Source organism: Sinocyclocheilus grahami, unplaced genomic scaffold, assembly GCF_001515645.1.
Source record: "Sinocyclocheilus grahami isolate Dianchi unplaced genomic scaffold, SAMN03320097.WGS_v1.1 scaffold114.1, whole genome shotgun sequence".
In the NCBI taxonomy this organism is placed as follows: domain Eukaryota; kingdom Metazoa; phylum Chordata; class Actinopteri; order Cypriniformes; family Cyprinidae; genus Sinocyclocheilus; species Sinocyclocheilus grahami.
In genome coordinates, this window is record NW_015505293.1 from 849,495 (window position 1) to 875,945 (window position 26,451).

The 26,451-nt window shown below is 34.6% G+C and overlaps 1 protein-coding gene across 1 annotated transcript; it reads left to right on the forward strand.

The window, feature by feature from the left end:
* Positions 1-219: 219 nt before the first annotated feature.
* On the forward strand, positions 220-25,747 carry LOC107589286 (5-hydroxytryptamine receptor 4-like). The gene is made up of 7 exons (XM_016277681.1): positions 220-377; positions 4,595-4,689; positions 4,778-4,909; positions 6,792-6,992; positions 8,420-8,573; positions 10,103-10,665; positions 25,028-25,747. The coding sequence occupies exons 2-7, from the start codon at positions 4,661-4,663 to the stop codon at positions 25,119-25,121; spliced, it is 1,173 nt and encodes a 390-aa protein (XP_016133167.1). The 5' UTR covers positions 220-377; positions 4,595-4,660; the 3' UTR covers positions 25,122-25,747.
* Positions 25,748-26,451: the final 704 nt, after the last annotated feature.

Consider the following 26,451-nt stretch of genomic DNA (forward strand, 5'->3'; position numbering starts at 1 on the left):
GTATATATATATTACTATGTAATACTATAATATATATGTTGCACATATAATATAATTTTTTGTACAAAAAAAAACATTTGTACGTAGTACGTAGATTCGATGAGCCTTTATTTTGTCTAAGCTCAGTAATGTAATGTGAAACACCAGGTGGCGCTGTTGCTCTGTTATGGTTTGTTTCAGACTCGTGTGCTTTGGACAGGCAGAGACTCAGAGCGCCGGTGCACTTACATCAATAGATGATCTGCTGTTTGCTGCAGCTGTTTGACTTGTAACACAGGGCAGAGAAGAGCACTTCAGTCTCCGACTAACTGGGATGGAATATGACAGTTTATAGAAATACGTGTGGATTCACAAAGACGTCTGAAACAAGCCCCTGGGTGAGTAAACTTAGCTGAATGATGCTGCTTTGCACTTAAATGCCTTAAAGTGTCAAAATGTGCAACAGGTCATTATAAACACCATAACGTACCGTTAATGTCTCTTTTAAAATATTTTAATAATAGTAGTACTGTTATTATTGTTGTTATTCAAGTTACTAATAACAAGTTAGATCCCAAAAATTATTCCATTTGCATTTTTACAATATTGGAGTTCTTAGTTTCAATTAGAGAATATCAGAGTTTATTTGTTCACTAATCAGATTTGAGAGGAATTTGGGTGCAACTGTGATTGAGAAGGACGGATCCTTTCAAGACTGAAACCTCAAAATAGCTTTTACTCTTTTTTATTTTTTTATTTTCTGATGAGCAAGAACTTTGTGAAATCCTTTTCAGTCAGTTAATGTGAAAACCATACATATAATGATAATTTGATTGTATGTTTTTGTGATCAAAGACCATTTTACGGATTGTTATTGTTGTATATAGATATGTAAATCCATAACTACATGATAAATGTGTGTTTAAGACCATTACATTTGTGTTACTCAAATATGGGTTTTATGATGGTGTGAAAATGTCACTCTCATAACTTGTGTGAGGCTTATGGCTTATGTTTTCTTTTCACCACAGATTGTGATTTATCCCTTTAAATGCAAATGCCACTCAGTTTTCCTGGTGGCATGAAATGAAAAAAGACGTTGTGTAGGAAGGTGTCGAAATCAGTTATTAGAGGGTTTGTCAGTGCAGATTCTTTTCATTATGTCAATTATGTCACGTTAACCTTCCTATAAGAGAAATCAATCAAATCAGAGAAACTACCAGTAAGTATTGCCAATATATTAAAGTGACAGTAACTTGCCAAGAGTTATGAGTGTTTGCTGTACCTGTACCTATACCTGTATCATTGTAATATGTTAGTCTAATGTTTTGTTTAATACAACCATGTTTTACTGTTTTTGTCAATTGTTGGATAATGAAGCATTCAGGTTGTGATGTATCCACTTTTGGGTGCGGTTTCAAGTATAACATGTTCATTAGGAATGTTTATTCACAAATACCCAGTTTATTTAATGCTTTTGTGAAAACAGGAATGTTCAGATTCCTTTTTTTAGAATAGATCTATATGCTTCAGACAGTTAACTATGTTTGAAATCCCTTGAGCTAAAGGAAACAGTGAACTTTTAGATCTTATGAGACAAGATTAGTCAAATTTAGTGTCGTGTCACATGGCATCAGTTTTCATACTTCAGCTCAGCTGTCTTTTTGGGTCATTTGATGAAACGGGTGCCTGTCCCCGTTTGATTTTGAAGTTTCATATGATTTTTAAAAAAGTTTAAGACTGAAACCTCATAATATGTGTGTTAAGAGTTAATTGCATGATGGTGATGTAAGCTTAATGGATGCATTTTAGAACAATAATTGTGTAGATTCTGAAAGGTAACAGAGTTGACAGTTACAGTTTAATTTGACAAGTCTTGTGCTCAAGATTATGAATCAATGTTGCTTCTTAGAAAGATAATTTAATATCTTTCTAATAATTTAATAATGTTTTTATAGATGAATACTTTTCATTTGTCTTGTTTTTACCGTACAAAAACATGGTAACAGGGTTGACATTAAGATTGTCACCTACTGACAAACATGACAAAATCTTGGATAAAGTGGTAAAAGGAAGAAACTTTAATTTGTCCTTAAAATTTACTTACTGAAAGTGTGATTTATGAAATAATAGTGCATTATAACTGGACATATATTGTATGATGCTAACAGGATTGACACACAAACTAGGGACATTGTTAAGGATTTATACTAATACAATATGCCAGTTAAAAATTATTCCAAAATACTAAATTCCAATATAAAATAATAATTCAAAGCTTTTGTATTTTCTGAGAAATTTTGTGTTTGCTCAAAGAATACAAAACTTTTGCAAATGCAAAGTTTCTTGGGTGAACACAAAAATTTGCAAGATACATCAAAAGCATTAAAATGCGGTATCGGTTTCATCATATATATTTCTCATATATAATTTCATATTCTTTTTCATCATCATGTCTCCTTAGGGGTTTCGCAATATTCTGTGTTGACACATAGTAAAAGCTGCCTACAGATGTTGATTGTTACATTAATTTACACATATGCATATGAGGGAAACAAGTGGCACCTGTTTTGTAGAATGACCCTTTTACTTTTTCCTACACAAGAATCATGTGTAAATCAACTGTGTAGCTGTTTAGAATAGCCTGTTTTGTTCAGCGTGTTTGATACAGGGCTATAATAATCATGTGGCTCATTTGAAACTCAAACGAAAGCAACAGAACAGGAAAGAAGTGTCCAAGCTGTCTCTGTAATACCCACTTGAGCCTCCCAGCTGGGCAAATGCATCACACGCTTCCAGTGTTTACTCTGTGAGAGCTCTCTCCACTTCTGCGTGAGTTATGGCTCCAGCGCCACAGGCACAGGGTGTGATTTGGCCACTGTGGGTATTAACGGAGTGATGATGGAGTGCATGCACTTTGTGCTGAAGTTTTTCTATCTTCAATGTCTTACCTTCAATATTTGATGTGTTTTGAGGGTATAATAAGACATATGACTTCAATTTAGGCCAGTATTTTTCAACTTTTTGTGTTTTATGTACCCCACAGTACCATCAGTAAGGCTCAAGTACTCCTTCTTTGACATCAAATCTGAAATGTGTTTGCAAAAACATCTATAAAGTCTATAAAGTGTGGGGAAAGTTATATTACAACACACACACAAATGAATAGGATAGTAAAATAATTATACATATTAATATTCAAAATGTATTAATATTAACATTTTGAGTATTTGTATGGACACTTGCACTACCAGTAAAAAGTTTTTGAACAGTAAGATTTTTTATGTTTTTTTTTTTAAAGAATTCTCTTCTGCTCACCAAGCCTGCATTTATTTGATCCAAAATACAGCGAAAGCAGTAATATTGTGAAATATTTTTATTATTAAAATAACTGCTTTCTATTTGAAAATATTTTAAAATTAGATTCATTCCTGTGATCAAAGCTACATTTTCAGCATCATCACTCCAGTCTTCAGTGTCACATGATCCTTCAGAAATCATTCAAGTATGCTGATTTGCTGCTCAAGAAACCTTTTTAAATTATTATTATTATTATTATCAATATTTAAAACAGTTGAGTACATTTTTTCGGGATTCTTTGATGAATAGAAGGATCCAAAGATCAGCATTTATCTGAAATAAAAAGCTTTTGTAACATTATACACTATACCATTCAAAAGCTTAGAGTCAGTATAATTTTTATTTTTTGGAAAAGAAATTATAGAAATTAACACTTTTATTTAGCAAGGATGATGATAAAGACATTTATAATGTTACAAAAGATTTCTATTTCAGATAAATGCGGTTCTTCTGAACTTTCTATTCATCAAAGAAACCTGAAAAAATTCTACTCAGCTGTTTTCAACATCATAATAATACATGTTTTTTTGAGCAGCAAATCAGAATGATTTCTGAAGGATCGTGTGACTGGAGTAACGTGATATTAAAAGTGGGGGGGGACACGTCCCCCGCGTAATCTATGCCCCTGGTGTATATAATTAATCATATAATTATTTTATTATTCTATTTATATATATACAAGGGTTTGCTAAATGCATAAATGTAAATGTAAATATATAAAACAAATATATTAATTGTAGTTGTAATAATCATAATATGCCAAGTAAGGAAGCAAGCTAGAGAAAAAATCACTTTCCAAGTCAGTTTACAATGGCTTCATTTCTCGAATACTGCTAATAATATCAAAAATTCACACGTATTGTATTCCACTCAAATTTGCACATTTTAGACATTGCATTGCAATGTTTAAAGTTTATTAGGTTATTTGCAATGTGCAAAGTTTATTAGGAACATTTAATATTTGTAGGTCCTAATTTCTGTAACAAAGTAAATCTCAAATCAATGATTTAGTCAACAAAATGCTGACTGACAGCATGCAATGATTAGTTCTTGTGAGCCTGTAGTTTTGCTTAGAAAGGAAGATGGTCAGACACTCATCATGGCTCATATTTACTTGTTATATCCCACAAGCCTGTGTTTCATTTACAAACGTGCTGATGGTTTAGTCTCAGTGCTCTCACTATGAATCTCATGCTGAAAGAATATGATTGAATTTGGGATGTGAGAATGCAAAACATTTGTGTTTATCCCACAGGAGAGGGACTGCATTGTCTTGTGTGAACAAAACCCCATCTGACCACTTCTATACAGATGACCAGTGATGGCCACATTATCAGACTCAGCGGATGAGTAAGAACCACCTCAAAATATTTTATTACATATGTAAGTATTGATCTTATCTGTTTATATATAATTGGCTGCATATTTTTGTCTACAGTTCAGTGGATGAAGGTGTGTCTAAACACACTTCAAAGATAACGCTGTCTATCGTCCTGGTGACTATCATTATACTGACTGCACTTGGTAATTTGCTTGTGATGGTGGCTCTCTGTAAGGACAGACAGCTAAGGTAATGCTGCTTCATATCTACATTTAAATTGGCTTTGTCAGTGTACATTTTTGATGTTAAAATAAATTAATATTATATAAGTTTAATATGCAAGATATCTAAAAGTAAGGCATTTGTAGGTTAAAGGAATAGGCTAGTTCACCCAAAAATGTCTGTCATGAATTACTCACCCTCATGTCGTTCCAAACCCGTAAGTCCTTCGTTCATCTTCGGAACACGATTTAAGATATTTTTGATGAAATTGTTGAATAAAGTTGTTATTTAGTTTTCTTTGCACACAAAAAAGTATTCTTGTAGCTTCATAAAATTACGGTTGAACCACTGATGTCACATGGACTATTTTAATGATGTCCTTCTGGACCTTGAACAGAGGTCTATGCAGGGTCAGAAAAATATCTTAATTTGTGTTTCGAAGATAAATGAAGGTCTTACGGGTTTCGAATGAGATGAGGGTGAGTAATTAATGACAGAATTGTCATTTTTGGGTGAACTATCCCTTTAATGTTACAAACAAGTAACACTGTGGTTCTATGGTGTTTTCAAAACATTGCTCTGCTTGTTTGAGAATTCTGACCAGTAGGGATGGGCGTATCGATCCGAAGTATCGATATATCGATACTGACGCGAGTATCGAAAGTATCGATACTAAGGTGCGTTTTATTTACCAGTGGTTTTGTTTATTTAACAAAAATCATAATAATGCATACAATATGCATTGAATTGGACGAATAACCTTTGTTAGCGAGTAATTGTGTAGGATAGAACTATTTTCCTGCTCATCTGAACACATGCAAATGTTGCAAGACAGAACCAATCAATCACAGAGAGCATTCACTCACTGCTGACAGTGCATTCAAACAGGGCTGCGTTTCCCAAAAGTATCATAAGAAAGCATTAAAGCTTTTACAATTTTTAAGACTGCAGAAATATGTTAATTCAGTATACACATTATCCCACCGTTTACAATTGTGACTGACCATAAAATACACTTTTCACACACTTTTCAAAAAAATAAAAATATATATATATTGATTATTTCAAAGGGTTACTAATGACACATCATTTGGATATTTTCATGTCTGGGAAAAAATTGGGATTAAACGGGTTAAAATGCATTTCAAACAAAGTTAAGTGGTTTTCATTACCCATTTTACTCTTAGTAATTTAATAATTTCATAAATTTCATCATTTAAAAGTTTAGTGCAGAAGTATCGAATCGGTTTCGATATCGACGATACTGCCTTGAAAAATATCGGTATCGTATCGAAAACAAAATAAGGGGTATCAATGAATAATAAGAAGGCCCATCCCTACTGACCAGCCCCACATAGCAACAATAGCTCAACCAATGGCATGAGTTTGGGGTGGAGCCATCTATTTTTCCAACCAATGGCAGATTGTTCATACTTTTCATATGAAGTTCAAATGGATCATTTTAACATTTCCTGTGTTCTCAGAAGCTGCGGTCATTATAATTGGGTAAACTTCAATAGTGGTGAACTGAAAGAAATAATAGTTTTTTATGTTCCAATTTTCTTTAACAGCAAAAGAAAAAAAAATCAAATTTGCCATCCCTCTCTCAGCCATTGTATTACAAACTCTCAACTAGCAGAGTTAACTAGTTTTCTGTAACTCGATGCCAGGGTAATATAACAAGATGTATAGTGATAAAAATGTACATAATTTTTTTAAATAAATTTTTTATTTATTTATTTATGATGTTAATAACTGGACATGCATCAGTCTGTGAGGGTTCTTGTGTATGATAAAGTATCATAACAGCTTAAACATGAGTATTTTCGGTGTATAGACAATAAAACATTTTCTGCAGTGAACTAAAGTTTATTTGTTTATTTATGTTTATTTGCTGTTCTGTATATAGGAAGAAGAAGACCAACTTCTTCATTGTATCACTGGCATTTGCAGACCTTCTAGTTGCCCTTGTTGTGATGCCGCTGGCAGCCATAGAGCTGACCACAGGTCAGTGGAAATATGGAGAGAGTTTCTGCTTGGTCCGTACCTCACTGGACGTGCTGCTAACCACTGCGTCTATTCTGCATCTGTGCTGCATAGCACTGGACAGGTGAGTGCATTTGTAAAGCTAATATAGAAACAAAAAATGACTAATGTTGTTCTACACAGATAATTGCTTGTGTTGCCATGGCAATATTGAGAATAGAGGTCTTAAATTAGAACATGTTATCGTGCACGTAATAGTTTTGGGACAGCAGTCTTCTTTGCTAGATTTGATGATACATTTTTTTCTCTCTAAAACCTGTTTGGTTCATGACATGCAGTGTCATATTTTTTATATAAATTTTATATACATATATACATTAACAGTCAAATAACCGCAATAATTAAGATTTTTAATGAAGTCTTCTAAGCTCACCACAGCTGCATTTATTTGATCAAAAATACAGTAAAAACAGTTATATTGTGAAATATCATTACAAATTAAGCTGCAATAATAATTAAGCACCAAATCAGCACTTTAGAATGATTTCTGAAGGATCATGTGGCACTGAAGACTGTATCACAGGAATAAATTGTATTTTAAAAATATATTAAAACAGAAAACTGTTATTTAAAATCCTAATAATATTTCACAATATTACTGTTCTGTTGATTTTTCATCAAATAAATGCAGCCTTGGTAATCATAAGAGATGTCTTTCAAAAAAAAAAAAAAAGATTTATCGTTACAAACTTTTGGATTTATTTATTCATACAGTTGATTTTACTTTTTTCTCTCTCTAAACTGTAGGATTTGCATTTTGGCAACTAGAGGCACTCTGAAAGGTTTTAAGCCCTGTAATCATGCGTAACAAAATTATAATGTGCTACAATGCTTTTCTGGCACCTTGCTGTGTTATATGCAAAGATGATGTCCAGCCTGTATTGTTATGTCTAATTTCTATTTTGTCCTATTCCTAGCAGATGTGTTTTATTTACAGCTAACAGAGTGAACTGTACATTCAGAAATGTACTCACAAAAAAAAGAGACATAGTTTATGTCTTGACACTAACTCCAGGGGTTTGTCAGCGTGTCAGCTAATTATGTGTAATTTGCTGGATTACGTATGTAAATTTTCTCATGCTCACCCATTAGGAAGACTGCAACTCTCTTGGCTCGTAAGAGAGCAGCTGTGATTTATGCACCGCACCTGGTCCATATGGCAGTAACATGACTCATTCTTAGTCTCTCAAAGCCTCTCTCTCTCTCTCTCTCTCTTTCGAGCAACATATTCTGTTTATCTGTCCCACTGTATCACCAAGTCCTTTCTCCATCCATATGATTCTCATGGCTTTGCTTCTACAGTCTCTAGTGAGAGCATATTTTCTGGGTGTACATAATTCACAGCATTAGCTTTTCAAGGAAAGATCAGCAGAATCATCTGGGTATATGAAAGTACAGTATGTAGGGACGCATTGATTAGGAAAGACACTGTACTGCCTGACAGCATCCATGTATCATTCTTGAGATGTTTGCACTTCTTGTCTTGGGCAGGTACTATGCGATTTGCTGTCAGCCTCTGGTCTACAATAACAAGATGACACCTGTGAGAGTCTCACTGATGCTGGTTGGATGCTGGGTCATCCCAATTTTCATCTCTTTTCTTCCCATCATGCAAAGTTGGAATACCATTGGAATCGAGAGCTTTGTAAGTAAAGAGCGGTTGGATGCATTCTTCTTGTTATACTGATGTTGTATATCTTTTAATTAATTACTATCTGCTAGATCTGTGTAAGATGCATTAAAAAAACTGTTTTGGAAAAAAAGCCACAAATACAGAGTACAAATGTTTTTACAATTGTATGTAACAATTAAAAAAATGGAATGATGTTATTTACTTGGGCTGTATTGTAGAAAGGCTCTAAATGATGTTACTACATGAGTGTTACCATTTTAAGGAAGGTTACATTTTTGGTAATTAAAGTAATAATCAAAATATATTTTACAAAATTGAATATGAATTCAACAGATTACACCACTGTTCAAAAGTTGGAAGTCAGCATTTATTAATTAAAAAAAAATTTTTTTTAGTATTCAAAAAAATGATGCATTAAATTGGTTTAAAGTGATGGTAAAGACTTTTACATTGCTACAAAAAAATTATATTTCAAATCATTGCTTTTGTACTCTCTGAAAGAAATGTGACATTGAAGATTGGAGTAATGGCTGTAGCTTTGCCATCATAGGAATAAATTACACTTTAAAATAGAATAATAGAAAACAGTTATTTTAAATTGTAATATATTACAATATTACTGTTTTTACTCTATTTTTGATCAAGTAAATGCAGCATTGATGAGCATAAGAAATTTTTTTTAATCTTACTGATCACAAACTTTTGAACAGTAGTGATTGCAAGAATTGGTTGTATAAAAGTATGTTGTATTCATTTATTTGTTAGATGTAGTTGGGAAGGTCAAGACCTCAGGTGATAAATCAGTACAATATTGGTTATCAATAATATTGGTTACCGATATTAGGGATTTTTTAATTTACTAGTCAATATTTTATATATATATTATGTTCAGGCCAATTCTGGATATTTCATTGTGGCTGCTTATTTTCTACTATATATATATACAGTGTATATATATATATATATATATGTGTGTGTGTGTGTGTGTGTGTGTGTGTGTGTGTGTGCAGATGACCTTTTACAGTATCTAACAATAACTTAAGCTTAATCTAAGGTTAATTTCTGGTAAATGTAATCTTTAGCAAATCACAACATATATTGTACTTTCACTTGTAGCATTTAAAATGACTGATTTTAGTTTTTAGCGACAAAATAGGATAGAATTGCAATATCAACCATTTATCTGTTATCAACCATAAGATGAAAATAATAATCAGTTCGTGTGTGTGTGTGTGTGTGTGTGTGTGTGTGTGTGCAGATGACCTTTTACAGTATCTAACAATAACTTAAGCTTAATCTAAGGTTAATTTCTGGTAAATGTAATCTTTAGCAAATCACAACATATATTGTACTTTCACTTGTAGCATTTAAAATGACTGATTTTAGTTTTTAGCGACAAAATAGGATAGAATTGCAATATCAACCATTTATCTGTTATCAACCATAAGATGAAAATAATAATCAGTTCTTGGTATCAGCCATAATTTTAATATTGATGCATCCTTAATTTATTTTTTGTGTTTTTTCATGTCATTTCCCAGATCGAACAAAGAAATTTCAACTCCTCCCGTAATTCGACTTGTGTGTTCATGGTGAACCGACCCTATGCTCTGGTGTGTTCGGCCGTGGCCTTCTATGTGCCTCTGGTGCTGATGGTTCTCGCCTATCAGCGAATCTATGTCACCGCTATGGGACACGCTCGGCGAATCGGCTCGCTGCACCGGGCCGGTTCAGCCCCTTCTTCGACTTACCCCAACCACGATCACCATGGCTCCAGTCGCATTAAGACCGAAACCAAGGCAGCCAAGACGCTGGCTGTCATCATGGGCTGCTTCTGTCTGTGCTGGGCACCCTTCTTTATCACCAACGTGGTGGATCCCTTCATCAATTACAGCGTGCCCTGGCAGATGTGGACCGCTTGGCTCTGGTTGGGTTACATCAACTCGGGCTTGAATCCGTTCCTATATGCTTTTCTGAACCGGGCTTTTCGGAGAGCCTTTCTTATGATCCTGTGCTGTGGAAATGAGCACTATGCCCCACAGGGGGGCTTTAGTCCGAGCAGACGGCACTCAGAGTCTGTCAACGGAACCTCCATTTCTCTCAGGTACAGTTAGTCCCTCTTGAACACACTGAGCTTTCAGAAATGAGTTCTCGGGGAGAAAAGAGATGAAGGATAACCTTATATATGAAAAGTGCATTGAAGAATGTTGGCAAAGTGCTCTTGATGGAGATTTCTGGTTGGACTCACTGCATCATCAAGGTCCTTTTCCTTTTTAATTAGACAAGGCACAAAACATTTACTCTGTTCAAACCTTTGGGGTCGGTAAGATTTGTAATGTTTTTAAAAGTAGTCTGCTCGCCAAGACTGATCAAAAATAAAGTATAGAAAGAAACAGTAATATTGTGAAATACTATTCAATTTTAATATATTTCAAAATGTAATTGATTCCTGTGATTTCAAAGCTGAATTTTCAGCAGCCATTACTCCAGTTTTCAGTGTCACATGATCCTTCAGAAATCATTCTAATATGCTAATTTGGTGCTCAAGAAACATTTCTTATTATTATCAATGTTGAATATAGTTGTGCTGCTTAATAATTTTGTGCAAACTGCTACATTTTAAAGTTTCTTTAATGAATAGAAAGTAACAGCATTTATTTGAAATTAAAGTCTTTTGTTACATTATAAATATATTAATCACATTTGACTAATTTAATAGGCCTATATCCTTGCAGAAAAAAGGTATTAATTTATTTTTAAAAATTACTGACTCCAAACCTTTGAACGATAGTATATTTATCATTTTTGATTTTGATGTTAAATGTTTTTAATGAATATTTCTGAAATTAGTTAAGTTCTTAATTTCTATATCAGGGATCTTCAACAGGGCATCGATTGCTAAACTGTATTTTTTTTTACTAATATTTAATTGTCCATACTTTCTGAGAAAAAAGGTAATGTGCGGTAAACAAAAATACAACTAAAGCTAAAGTTATGAGCTAAAATTCCATTAAATGTTTCCCTGTCCTTCTCACAAAATGTAATGTGCCAATATAGCTAATCAATAATGATTATTTTAATGGTTTTGCAATGTAAGTGTCATAGTGTAAAACTTAAAATGCTACCCTCAGTTCTGTACATTATGTAACAAGGGGTCCCTGCTCCTTCTCTCTATCCTTGGCCTGAAAAATGCTAAAAATGTTAGAAATGATAATGTCACTGTAATCTTAGACTATCTTAGACATTATCATAAAAATGATCTTTATAAAACCCATTTAGAAACATGCTAATACCATACAGGCTTTTACAAGACACTCAAAAATGACATAATCGGCTGGAACATGCTCTGTAACTTTGAAAGTGAAAAGCTGTTTAGCCGCAAGAGCTGGTAGAATATTCAGCATCAAGTCTTTCCACGATTCCAGTTGTTTTTCTCCTCATAGTTTCAGACGGTTTTAAGTGGGCTCTGCTATTACAAAGACAATTACCCCCACACTGGTTTTGCATAAGTATAGATGACATCACTTTTTGCGGCTCTTGAACAAAACAAAAGCACATGGTTGTGACCATGCAATGCTCATCGCTCTGAAACTTTATGATCTGCGTAAAACAACAGAGGCATTTTAAATACACCACTATTTATTTTCCCGTCTTTTATTTGTGCATTTCTATTATTTGTGTGTGTTTTCCACCCCAGGCGAATGAATTACTTCATTGATGTTTTGACCTTTCTGGTTTTTATAACTAAGGCCAGTACTCTGAATGTCTGCGCTCCGTGGTTTGCCGTCTCGTTCTAGCAAAATACTTGTCGTTTTATGCACCAATATAATGGGTGTATCCTTATGATTTGCTTTGCTACAATGATGTTTTGGGGAATTATTCCCCATTTTATTACTGTAAAGTGACTCTAGACAAACCATGATGTTTGGTTTGCATGAGTAGTCTCCTTTTTTAGATTTTAGTGTGCTGCAAAGCCCTTGGCCAGTCATGTGACATCTTATTTCAAGTCTTTTTAAGTCTTATTTTGCTGTATATTCAACTAGCTAACTATTTTTTTTTGACATATTATTTGTAATAATGATAATATTTGTAATAGTTTTTCCTACATTTGATGGCAGAACTGTATTAGCTGAGCAACAGCTTACTTCAAAGCATCTGACACACTTTACCCCACATCTACCATTTTGGGGAAAATAATTCATTGTAATCATACATAACAACAACATGTTTTAACTCATAATTTCAGTGGCAGGCATTGTCTGGTCAACCAAATGGTATTTTCTTGATCAGGTCAACCACATTATTTTGAATTAAAATCATAAAAATACTGCAAACCAAACATAGTCTACCAAACATAGATGACGGCCAATAATGTCTTCAAAATGACATCACATGATGCTGGACAAATGGTTTTGTGATAAACCATTTTTTAGTTTTCAGGGGGGTGTTTTACGGTGGTCCAGCAGTGCACAACAAATGAAATCTCCACAACACAACGAAATTAGCACAACACAATGGACACGAGGCGCAAGACAACAGAAACAATTCACAACACAACAGAAACAAGCCACAACCCAACAAAATTAGCACAACAATATTATTTCTTTGTTGTGAAAATTTCGTTGTGTTTGTGCACTACTGGGCCACCGTAGTGTTTGGTTAGTAACAGCTGACAATTTTTTGTGGATATGAGTAAAATAGATTATTTTCTTATAGGAAAGAAAATAAAATTCAAACAATCTATTTCTAAACTAAGGTATTTCGATAAATTAAATAAATTTAAAGGTATAGTTCACCTTCAGTTGCTGGTCCCCATTGACTTTCATAGTATGGAAAAAAAACACTATGCAAGTCAATGGGGACCAGCAACTGAAGGTGAACTATCCCTTTAATATACATAATATTGACTAACATTTTTTATTCGTTATTTTGACCTCGAGACTCATCAGTTCAAAAAGCATGAAAGGACATAAAGGCATTTTCAATCAAACTAAAAAGCAGGGTGCACAAAATAAATGTGAGATTATGTAATGTATTCTCTTAATGGATAAAATATGATATTTCTAAAGAAAATTGTTCGAAAAAAATATAATTATCATCAGTGGACATGAAATGTACCCTAAATTGCAGAATGAATAACCCATAAATATATACAGTACAAACATACACATAGTTTTCTAGATTTAGAGGTGACTAACTATTACATTTTAAGATGAATAAAATAAACACCACTAAAGAGGAGGTTTGATTCTAATCTAGTTTAACTTTCATAGGCTTGATTTAATCTTTGTTTTTCCAAGGCAGTCTATGTCAAAAATGATCTCAGAGGGCGTTTCTGAAGGACAGTTTACCCGCCTCTGCAATTTATTCCCCTGTTGATATTATTGTATCCAAATTAATAGTACACATTCAGCTCACTTAATTGCTTTAACGTCTCTGCTTATTCCAGTGTTTTGTTTTAAAGCAGCTTTCAAATGCTGTAAATATAAGGATTTAGAGTTACACTTAGTCCCTTTTGTTAGGGGCTGCTGCAGAATCTGTCCTTGTGCAACACGAGCGAATACACAGCGAGAAGTGATTTTTTTTGTCTGAAAGCTACAGCCTTGATCCCCGCGTGAAGTATTTTAGCACTGCATTTTTCCCACTTTCTTTGTTATCAGACTGATGATTGGTGATGCAGAAAAGGTGTCAGAAGACACAGTTCTCTCTGCTTCTGTTTCCATAGAGACTTCTCTAATGGCCAGCATCCAGCAAACCTTAATCGTCAATCACAGCCTTTCACATTTTCCATATTCTACACATTTCTTTTTTAGAACGTTCCGGAGGTATGTCTGGAATGTGACGTTCTCCCTACCAATGAACATTTGGGCTACTAAGCCATGTGGTTTAAGTCCGCTCTCTACTCATGCGGAGGGCTTTAAGTTGAGCTTTCTGAATCCGTTCAGTGGCAGCCGGACTCACGTTTCGCTCGGTGTGACTGAAAAAGCGTCACGTTTGTGAGGGGAACTTTGGACCTTTGGCTCATTCAGAACCAGGCACCACAAAACACTGCTGTTTCCCAAGAATTATTAATGCAGGACTGTGTCCAAAACCTATTCAGAACGATATATACATGTTAGCAAGCTTGAAGGTAAATGTCTCAGTGTTCAGGTTCAGCCAAGGTCAAATCAAATCCTCCACACAGCCGTGAAACCCAAAGCCAAGAAATAAAACCAAAACATATGAGAGAATGTTTTATTGTTGCTCTTCAATCTAATAAGGAGCATGGTTGAGGAATGAGAACATCCTGATAGCGTTCTCTCGCTGATAACTTCTTGAATAGAAGCTGAGATGAAGGTGGTCACGTGTTTTATGGCTCTATCTTAGATTAAGGACATTGTTGTTATTGCTGTCTATAAAAATGTCCCGTTAGAGAGAGACATTCAATTTGGTGACACTGTGCGATGCGGCGGCCTTGCACCCTGACATGACTTTTATTCAGACCTGTCTCAACATATTTTTAAAAAAGCATCCAACCTGTGATTGAACGCTAATTCTGCCTTGTGATGAATTTGATACCGCAGTAAAGGCCTTAAATATTGATTCTGATGTTTTAGGGTGTCAGCTATAATAACTGTGTAGCTTTAGTTTCTGCCATTAAGATCGCAGACACTTAGAGTGGGTTAACAGGAGCAATGGGTTAATGTCTCCGATTGATTTTACAATGTACTTTACAAGCTTTCCCTCCTTGCCGAAGCAGTTATTAGCTCAGATTGATCTTCGAAGTGGCACTATTTTAGCAACCCACTATACAAATAGTGCCTAAAGAGGGCATAACTATCAAATAAATAGTTATTATTAATAATTATCTTGTGATTATAAACTATTTGATTAGATATATCATATTATAAAAGGTGCTGGAATGTTGCTGTAATCTTGGTTTGACTTTCAGCATTGAGTGTCTGTCTAAATTGTTAAAGAAATAGTTCATCCAAACATTCAATCATCGGTGTTATTATTGTTAACTACAAAACTAAAGCTGTTAAAAATAGTTTTCTGGTCATTTAAATAAAGCTGAAATAAAATATAAATATGGGATGAAAAGCTTAAAAATGAGAAATGTTGTTTTGGCAACCGACTGAAATAAGTTTAAGTTTCAAGTTAAAGTACTAAAACTACTAGAACTGATTGTATCTGAATATACGCAAGTGTAAATGAGATTTGAGAGCTGAGATGAAGGATTATTATTGAATAACAGCTTGAATTTTGGTCTGTTCCTCACACAAAACTATTGTATGGCTTAAGAAGACTTGGAATAGATTGCCTAAATCATATGGTACTTTTGTCATTTTTGGAGTTTGAAAACCCATGGTCACATTCACTTGGAAATTCACACATTCATCTATGGAAAAGAGCAGTATGAACATTGTGCTAAACATATGGAAGCCTGTTTCCACCACTGAATAAAAAATAAAAAAGGTAATTGTGACTTTTATCTCACAATTCTGACTTTTTTTCTCGCAATTCTGACTTTTTTCTCAGAAATGTGTGATATAAACTCACAATTGCGAGTTATAAAGTCCAATTTTGAGGGGGGGAAAGACTGATATGTTCTCAGAATTGCAAGTTTATATCTCACAATTCTGACTTAATAACTCACAATTCTAAAAAAAAAAAGTTCACAATTTCGAGATATAAACATCTCGCAATTCTGAGAATTCTCACAATCTCGAAATTGTGAACTTTTTTTATATCTTTTTTCTATATAATTTATATCTCGCAATTGCGAGTTTATATCTCAGAATTCTGAGAAAAAAGAATTTTTAGATAAAAAGTCACAATTACCTTTTTTATTCAGTGGTGGAAACGGGCTTCCATATAAACATCTACTTTTGTGTTCAGTGGAAAAAAATAAGTCACAGAGGTTTGAAATAACTTGAGAGAGAATAAATGACAGAATGTTAAATTTTCTGGTCTGTCCATTTAATACTGTACATTTAAATATCACCTTAAAGTCCAATTATTAATTTAATAATTTCTTTGATAACTATTAAAGAATCAAAATTAAAAAATAATTAGATAATCACTGGTGTCTAGGCAGTAACCTGAACACATTTTATCTGCCGTTTCTCTTGTGAAGTCTAAATGAGCATTTGAAAGGTATCCACTATAACCCGCTGCTAAAGATGATGTTTCCATGTTTGGTCAAAAATGCACCAGTTTCACTCTCAGCTGCACCAAATCCTTGTGTTTCAGGTTAATGTCAGGTCAGGCTATGAGCTGGTCATCAGACTAATGGATAGGGTCTTGCATGCGTAGCTATTTTAAATCCTTTTCCCTGTGGTTTAAAGGGGTCATATGATGCGATTTCAAGTTTTCCTTTCTCTTTGGAGTGTTACAAGCTTATTGTGCATAGATAAGATCCCTAAAGCTGCAAAGACTAAAGTCACAAACCCAAAGAGATATTCTTTATCAAAGTTAAGACTCTGCCTAAAACGGCTCGTTCTAACACGCCCCCACATATCTACCTCACTATGTGGAAATATTTGCATAATGCGCCCAAATGTGCACACAAAGAAAGAAGGCGGGGTTTCAGTAACCGCAGTTAGTGTTGAAGCAGCCATGTCAGGAAGACGCTGTGTGTTTCTAGGAGAAAGCAAAAGCACTTTATTTGGCCTTTCCGAAAGTAGATGCATTTAGGAATCTTTAAGATTACTTACAACAGAACAGCAATACATTTTATGGACGACCGTTTCGTGAACCTAGGAGAGGAGGTAATTCTGACTTTGCTATGACAATCTGGCACTTCTGAATCAGATACTGTTTTGTTATTAGTTTAAGTATTTGCTATTGACTGTTCAAATGCGAAGTTTTGCGCATTGTGTGTGTGTGTGCGCGCGCGTGTGTGTGTGAGAGAGAGAGAGAGAGAGAGACAGCGTCACATCACAGTGGAGTCAGCTGTCTTAACCGCGGCTTGTGTACTGCATCATTACTGTGTCTGTTCCACTTTCGGGCTTGAACTGATGGATAAACTAATGACATTATTTACTGTCTTTACATTTTGAAAGATGAAGCTCGCGATTATGGTAAGGGGAGTTACATTTCCGACGAGTGCTTGCGGTGTTCGGCCAATCACAATGCACTGGGTCAGCTGGCCAATCAGAGCAGACTGCGCTTGTCGGAAGGAGGGACTTTGTACAAAACGAAGCGTTTGAGAGAGGCGGGGCATAGAGGACCTACAATAATGTACAGTATTTGAAAAATAATGTGTTTTTTGAACATTAAAGCATGTCAACATATTCTGTTACACCAAATACACAAAATAATGATCTTTAAAAAAGCATCATATGACCCCTTTAACAGGGAGTCAGATTGATGAGTGTGCTCCCTATCTGAGATCACTTTTTTTCCCCAAGACATTTCACAATCCTTGTTAGTTTTTTTTTGTGGCTTATTTTGTAATTGTGAGCACAAATTTGTATTTGTATTTTTTAAGTGCTTTAAAATTCTGATTAAATGATCAGAAGTTGTGATCTTTAAATGCTGAAAATATCTCTCCAGTCAGCATGAAAAACAGTTCTGACATTGTTTTGTATTTCTTGTTTTAATGCCAAAGACAGATTGTTCAGGCGTCCAGAGGGTTTGTTCCACTGGTGTCCGTGTGAACATATGGATCCAGTGTAAAGGCAGTGCCAAATTTGTCAGGAATGATTATTTAAACATAAGAGTACAACAGATATTTGGCCAGGTGGAATTTCAGTATATGGCCTCTTTTTAATTTTCAGTGACAGTATTGAAAATGTTTTGTTTTGCATGATTTCTTTTCTCATGCAGAATGTGCACAAGATACAAGTGAGGAATCCGAATCCTCTTGTGGTTTGATTTTTTACAGATGTTTGGGATGTTTTTTAGTGATCATACTACTTCGATGTGGTTATGTTTGATTTGGATATCAAAATGAAGGTTTGTTTGGTTAGATATATCTGCACACATTCTCTGGACCATTCTTATTTTTGACCACCCATACTGTCTGTTTTATCTTTAGCAAAGTTCACAGTAAGCACAGTGTGGTTTGCTGTGAAAGTAAACTTGTGTGCTCAGTTTCAAGTCACACTTTTATTATTATTGTATACCAAAACGGAAATTGGTCATGAAAAAAAAAAAATCTAAATAGTAACAGATGACTGAGATAGACTAATTACTGCACTCAGACTTAATTACTTTAAGAGCAGAGGGTTGAGTGATGTTCCTCTTCTCTGGCACTAATTGGTCTGTGCAGTTACTTGTTGGATTTTATTTGCCCATTCGATTCTGTTTCCAATCAATATCTACGAATAATAGAGGACAGTGTTTCTCTGTTAATGTACAGTCAGTCAGTTATTATCGCAAAATAAACCCTGACAGGGTAATTAGGATGCAAAAGAAGAGTGAAAGACATCAAATATTAATTCGCGTTAACCAGAGAATCGCTTAGCTTCAGCTAAGACAAGAAAAATAGTCCATTACAATGTACCAAATAATCGGACTAGCAAAAAGATTAACGCTGCAGCAATATTGCTGTAATAATACTGAGATCATCTGAGGTCATTTTCTCTACAGCCAGTGTTGCCAGATTGGAAATGCCCAAGTATCGTACCAGAAGCTCAAAATTATCGTATTTGGAAGAAAATTATCGTACACGAGTAAAAACGTACAGAATACATTTATTTATCTACTAGACTAGACCAACAACTTTTTGACACAACCTTCAAATTACCACAATAAATAAATAACATGCTAGGGCCCTATGAAATATGTTTTATTTTTCCCAAATTCCTTATTTTTAAAATTTTTTCCAAATTAAAAATTTTTTTGGATTCTGTTTTTTTTTTCCATTTTAATTTTTCTGTACTCCTTTTTAAATGGTTAAATTAAATTGTATTAATCAAAAGCACGTCTAATTAAATAATGAAACGTATACAATTCAACATCAAAACTATTAAAAAGTTGAACAAAAATGACATGTTTAGGGTCTTATGAAATGTTCTATTTTTTTCACCTTGTTTATTGTTACCAAATTCTGTGTTTTAATATGTCTAATTATTTGAATGCATAAAAACTACTTTTATTTATAGCCTTATGAAATGTTTTTTTTTCTTTAGAAATTATGCATTGTGTATTTACATTTTTCTGGTTATCGAATGAAGGCATAACACATTCAATTTATCTTTTAATTAATGAAAATTAAACAAATTGAATTTTTTGGCAAACAAAGGGGATTTACAATTAAAACATGGAAGAAATATTGTGATTATTCTTTAATAATTTTAGTAGTAGTAGTTGTACGTACATTCTACTGAACAATAGTAATACATTTCTGGCAGAAACTATATATTTTTGACTCTCAGAGCAGTTCTGGGGATGTTGTTCATGTATTTATGTCCTATTTAGTGAGAAGGCAGATGCTGAAATCACCACGAGCGTATGTGTGTAGTAAACAAAACCGCGTGACATTCATTCAGACCATAGATTCAGACAGACACAGAACATGCAGGATTTATATTTAAATAGCCTTTTTGCGGCTTAATATTTACAGATACTAGTCCATATCACGATTTAAGTCTAATGACCTTCCTTTGAATAATTCATCCAAACTTTGACAAATTCCGTGACATTCCGCGTTATACAGTAAATTCCGTTGACTGGATTCCGCAATTCCATCCGTGTTTTCCACATCGCGGAAATCATAGGGCCATAGGCGTACCTTGATGAAAGGTCCAAACTCCACCTCTGAGTCACTGTCATCAGAATCCTGTGTGTTGCCAGATGTTGAGGGTCCTGAGGTGTGCACCAACCCATTTAGAGCTTCGGTAATGAGCCGATTTCATGGCTTTGTTTTGATGAGGTTGACTTTGGAAAAAACACGTTCTGAAATTATCGTATATTATAGGATTTTTTTCATTATTGATCGTACATCGTACAGAGATCAAAATTATCGTACAAATACGATCATTATCGTACGTCTGGCAACACTGTCTACAGCTGAGAAAAATGACGCTAGATGGCAGCACGTACGTTGGTATAAATCAAGAGCACGAGTACATGAAAGTAGCAGTGATTTTAGGAGTTAGAAGTTAGGCTGTAGTAACATTTTCAACATTTTTTAGGCAAAAAACGGTCCATTGTCAACAGTGTACAGATATTTGAAGCACTGCTCATTGACCAGTGAACATGAGCGAAATCTGTGTGGCTAACTTTTTCGCTTATGCAAAACTCCCATTCTTGCGAATTCCCATTGGAATGACTGGATATATCGCTGAGCAATATTAAATGTGGCCACACCCCAAAAGTACCGTTGTACGACGATTCAGTCATCTCAAGAGGAATCTTCTCTATCAGATATTTGAGGGACGTGAACCCTGCGCGAATTTTCCTCCATCAGATTCACAAGTTTCGCCACATTGACCAATATAAAAGCTGCTTAGTTTGGAATTGATTATGGTGCTTAATGTATCACTACAATATTGACAGTAAACAGTGGACCAACTTTGCCTGAAAAACTTCATAGAAGTTTTGCAAATGTGATCGTGCTTTTACCTGAAAGAGCAGCCTATGGAATCAGAAATAAATATTCCAGCAAGCCGCTTAAATACAAGTATATTTTCCTTCATTTATCTTTTATCTTCTCTTTGTTTCCCCCTCATCTTTCGTTTGTGTTCTTCTCTGGGGATGTTGAAAGATTTTTTGATAGCTTCTAGCTAAGGATGAGGACAGAGATCAGTCAAAGAAGAAAGCTTTGAGACAGAAAGGCTGCTCTTTTTTACAAAGTTTTCAAAGCTCAAAGCCTGCCTGGCCTGTTGTAGGAATCTGTTTTGGCATATGGGGAGAATTATTGGACATTAGGAGTATAATGTAGCTCATAAAGGGGGGAGCTCATCTGAACTGGATTACTGATTTTATCAATCTCAGTCTTATTATAGAACAGTTCATGAGAACGGCATGAAAAAGGTTTCAAGGCATGCCTGTCGACTAGTATAATGATAATAGTTAGAGTTGATTGCAGAGTGCTAACTGCAATATTATTTAAAGATTATTTTGTTATTAGAACGTCCTACAATTTGAACATCTGGTCAGCAATACAATTTAAAGGGATAGTTAATTCAAAAATGACATTTCTTTACCCTCAAGTTGTTCCAAACCTGTATGAGTTTCTTTCTTCTGTTAAACACAAAATAAGATATTTTGAAGAATGCTGTTAACCAGTTGCAGGTAGCCATTGACTACCATAGTACGGAAAAGTAACATTCTAACACAATTCCAACATTCTTCAAATCTTAAATCTTTTGTCTTCAACAGAAGAAATTCGTACAGGTTTGGAACAACATGAGGGTGAGTAAATTTTCATTTTTGGGTGATCTGTCCCTTAAAAAAGTCACTGTATGTCTTAAGAACTTCCCATAATGTTAGAGACCTTAGAAAAGTTCATATTTTAATACATGATCCACCACATTATGTACATAATGTACAACTGACAACAATCCTGCTGCATACAGTTGCAAGGCATTCTGTGAGTAAAAGCTAACAAGGTTTTAATTTTTAACAGTTGATTTGCTAAGAATAATTTAATCAGATTTCACTCTGACATTCAAGGTTAATCTCATTTTATTCTGGGCAGCAGAAGCACATTTACTTCTTATAAATCAACATTCATTTACAAAGCAAATGTATGAGTGAATAATAACATTTCCATTCTACCCAAATTAATTTGCTGATTGCGTTGTAGAACTTTGTACCAAACCATGTGATCATGAAATTATGTGTATTTTTAGGTACGTATATTATATAGCAGTCTCACATTATTCAGACTGTTACAGTATTATATACAATTCTCACAATTTATGTAGTTATGTATGTTCTGAGTTTATGTCTAGCATTTCTGACGTTTTTCTCCGAATTATGAGGAAAAAAAGTCCGAATTGTGAGTTGTATGGACCATATTGGCGCTCGATGCCTTATGTGTTCACTATAAAATATTTTTCTATGAAAAGACAAGATAATGTTGATTAAGATTAAGATAATGTTAAATTATTCAAATTATTCATTTGTCCTGCTGTTTACAATGGAAAAAATAGCATTGAAACAACATGGGGGTGAGAAAATAATGACAGAATTTTAATTTTGTGCTGGACTATTCCTTTAACAAAAATAGCATTTACTTGTGCAGCACAGCGAGAGGTCAAGTCTTGCGTCAAATTTTAAGAAGGAAGGAAAGCCAGTCGGAGAGATGAGAATGTGATGAGGAACTTAGTGAGTGTGTGACTTGTGTGACAGTCAGGCTGAGAATTCCTCAATCTTACTCTGCCGGCCCTCAGCCAAGATTCGCTCGAGTGCAACTCACATGAGTTAATCACTCTATACTCCCCCAGCATACTTAAACCCAAGACACATATTTTCAGCTGTTTCGCTCCACCAAACAGCTGTTGTTGTGCTGTATCATGGTTAAATGAACAACATGCTGAGGACAGAACCCTGTGGAACACTATTCATGCAAGACAAACGGTATGTGACACTCATGATGTCCGTGCTGGAGAGTTTTGTAGTGCTCAGCTTAAATGCGTGATAATGTGTGACTGGGTAGATGTGCAAAAAGTGCGAAGTTTCATCCTAAGAAGATATGCAGTGCGCTCAGGTTCACCAAAACCTGCTGTAGTGCTGAGATAACGCAGATGAAGTGCTAGTTTTCAAGTAGAGTTTCTGCCCCACATTCTGCTCCTCCATGATGATGGTTTCTTTTTTAACATTAAGCACCAGCTACAGTCTTTCAACCAGAGATGTAGGAACAATATGAAAAATGGAAGGGCCACATAATAAACCTTGCCAGCTTGGCTCATTAATATAAGACAATGTAACATTTGCCCAGTTGCAAACAGTGCCAGAAATGACCTTTTTCACTTTTAGCTGAAGTCTGAGTACTAAAAGCTCTTTTTAAAGTCCATGTGAATGCACTTACTGCTGTTTCTAGTTTTGATGTCTTCATGGGCTTTATAAATCAGATATTAATGTGGAATAGTCAAGTTTTCCCAGGTCTGCATGCGCAACAAGTGGGCGGGCAATATGCTAATGTTTCATGTTGATGTCAACATGAAACGGCTCGGTTTAAATGATTCAGAGTCGACTCTTTCTTTTGAGAGACAATAACTTTATACACGGTGCAGTTTCAGATTTAAAACTTTGCGGGATGTTTTCATTAATTTAGAGCTGTGTTACACACTGCATGAAAGGTAATTTTCAAAAACCCATAATAGGGGCACTCTAAAGTCAAGAATTTAGAACAGTCACAGTTTAATCTATGACAATGAACTTGTCCATTCAAACTGAGTTGCTTTACTTTTTTTTTTTTTTTTAAGAAATTAATACTTTGATTCAGCAAGGACACATTAAATTGCTTAAAAGTGACAGGAAAGATATTTCTTTTATATGTTACAAAAGATTTCTATTTCACATGCTGTTTTTATTATGTTTTATTCATCAAAGAATCCTGAAAATGTATGTTTACACAAAAAATATTAGGCAGCACAACTATTTTCAACATTGATAATAATAAGAAATGTTTCTTGAGCACCAAATGAAAATATTTGAATGATTTCTGAAGGATCATGTGACACTGAAAATTCAGCTTTGACATTACAGGAGTAAATTACATTTAAAATATATAAAAATAGAAAACGATTATTTAAATTGTAATAACAGATCACAGTTTTACTGTATTTTATTCCAATAAATAAGAAACCTAAAAAAAACATTTAAAAAATTTTTTAAGCAGCAGTGTATTGTGTTCTGTATTAGCAAAAAATTAAAAAAAAAAAGTTTTTGGATGAAAACTAAATTTATTATAGTTAATAATTATTCACAGAACTGAGCATTGTGAACATTTTCTTTTTGACTCTCTTAATGGATTAATGGATGTGCACCATAATTGTGCAAAAACTCTTCAACATGGTTTAATTAGATGTTAATGGATGTCTAAATTTGGTCAGAGGAATGCATTTGATTGACGTACATGGTTTGCTTGAAGTTTTTTATGAAACCATTAAGAGAGATCCTTTGAAACCATACTTTCTCTAAAGCTAAAAGAAATCTAAGAACAACTAAAAAGTGTACTGACGGATTGAACCCATTAAGGATTCCTGTGTATCTTAGCTGAAGAATAACTTTTGATGTTTCTAAGACATAACAGGGATATTTAGAAATCGCATATCCAAAGTCAGTCCATAAAGGCTCGATATGTTCAAAGAATCTGTTGCTCTGATGTTAGATGTGTCTGGTCTATTATCTTTTTCCTGTTCACATCTGCTTTCATTCACTGTCCATTGACATTAACAGTATACATTCCTTTTCTTAGAAAACCTACAGCAATAAAAAAAAGAAGGAAATTTGCATTGAGCTGCATTTGCTTCTTTCCAACCAAGCAGAATATAACAGTGTGTTTTCTGTTTCTTTGTCTTCAGATTGTCATTTCTTCAAAACCGAAAGTACAGCGTCAATTCCAACCGATTTCTGTCATGCGAGCTGGAATCTCAGGAGTCTGTTGGGACATCATAGCCAAGAGTTCAATGCCTACAGACACAGCCTGAGGAGAACATACAGACAACACAGCTTACATAGGAAATATGTGTCAAATCAAGAGACTTCATTGCAGTTTCCTTTTGATGAGAAACAACAAATCACAAAGATAGTTTATAGGCCTATTTCGCATAACTTCTACATTATGTAAGAATGATGTTAGCATGCAGGCATTTTATCTGACAGCCTAAAACCATGAATGCAACCAGATCAAATGTCCAGGAATGTTCAAGGAGATGGGGAAGGTTTGAAAAAGCACAACAAAGGAAAAGAAGGCAAAGAAAATAAGTTTCAAAAGAATCAGTTCAATTAAAAATGAAAATTGCTGAATATTTATTCACCCTCAGGTCTTCCAAGAAGACCATCACTTGATCACAAATGGATCCTGTGCAGTGAATGGGTGCTGTAAAAAAGAGTCAAACAGCTGATAATTGTGAAGTGTAAAGTGGTCCGAACCACTGTCCTGCAGAATTTATCTCCAACCCTAATTAAACACATCTGAAGCAGCTAATCAGGGTCTTCAGGGATTACTAGAATCTTCCAGGCACGTGCTTTGGAGCTGGTTGGAGCTACATTCTGCAGGACACCGGCCCTCCAGGACCGGAGTTTGATACGTGTTTAAGCCAGAAGCAACGGTTAGAAGTTAAAAACTGATTTGTTTCTTACAAACATGCAGCTTTTCACTTTACAAGCTGTTAATCGATGGACTGGAGTCGTGTGGATTTCTTATGGATTATTGTGTTTTTATCAGCTGTTTGGACTCTGACGGCACCCATTCACTGCAGAGGATCCATTGGTGAGCAAGTGAAATAATGCAGAATTTCTCAAAATTTGTTCGGAAGAAACAAACAAACTCATATTCAGCATGTAGTCTGAGGGTGAGTAAATATTCAGCAAATTTTAACGTCTGGGCGAACTATTTATTCAAAGAGATCTTTCTTCGTCCCCTTGAACATTTTTCAAGCTGTATGGGATGTCAACTTACTGCTTCTCATTTGTGTAGTTGTTCTCATCTTTCAAGTTAGAAGGAACATTTCTGCTTCAGCTGTAAAGGCTAACAATGATAAATCTATACAGCTTAGCAGACAGGTGCAAACAGCTTGTCATTTAAGCATGCGGTTATTCTTGCATCCATTGAACCTCAAAATGCTCATTTTCAGACTAAGGAGTTAATACTCCCTCTTTATTAATCAACGTATTTGTTGTACATGTACAGTTTTGACTTCTGTGAAAAGAAGCAGTGGCTTGTCACTGTGTGACATTTGTACTTTTATTGTATCACTGTAATCAAACGTAATTTAATGTACAG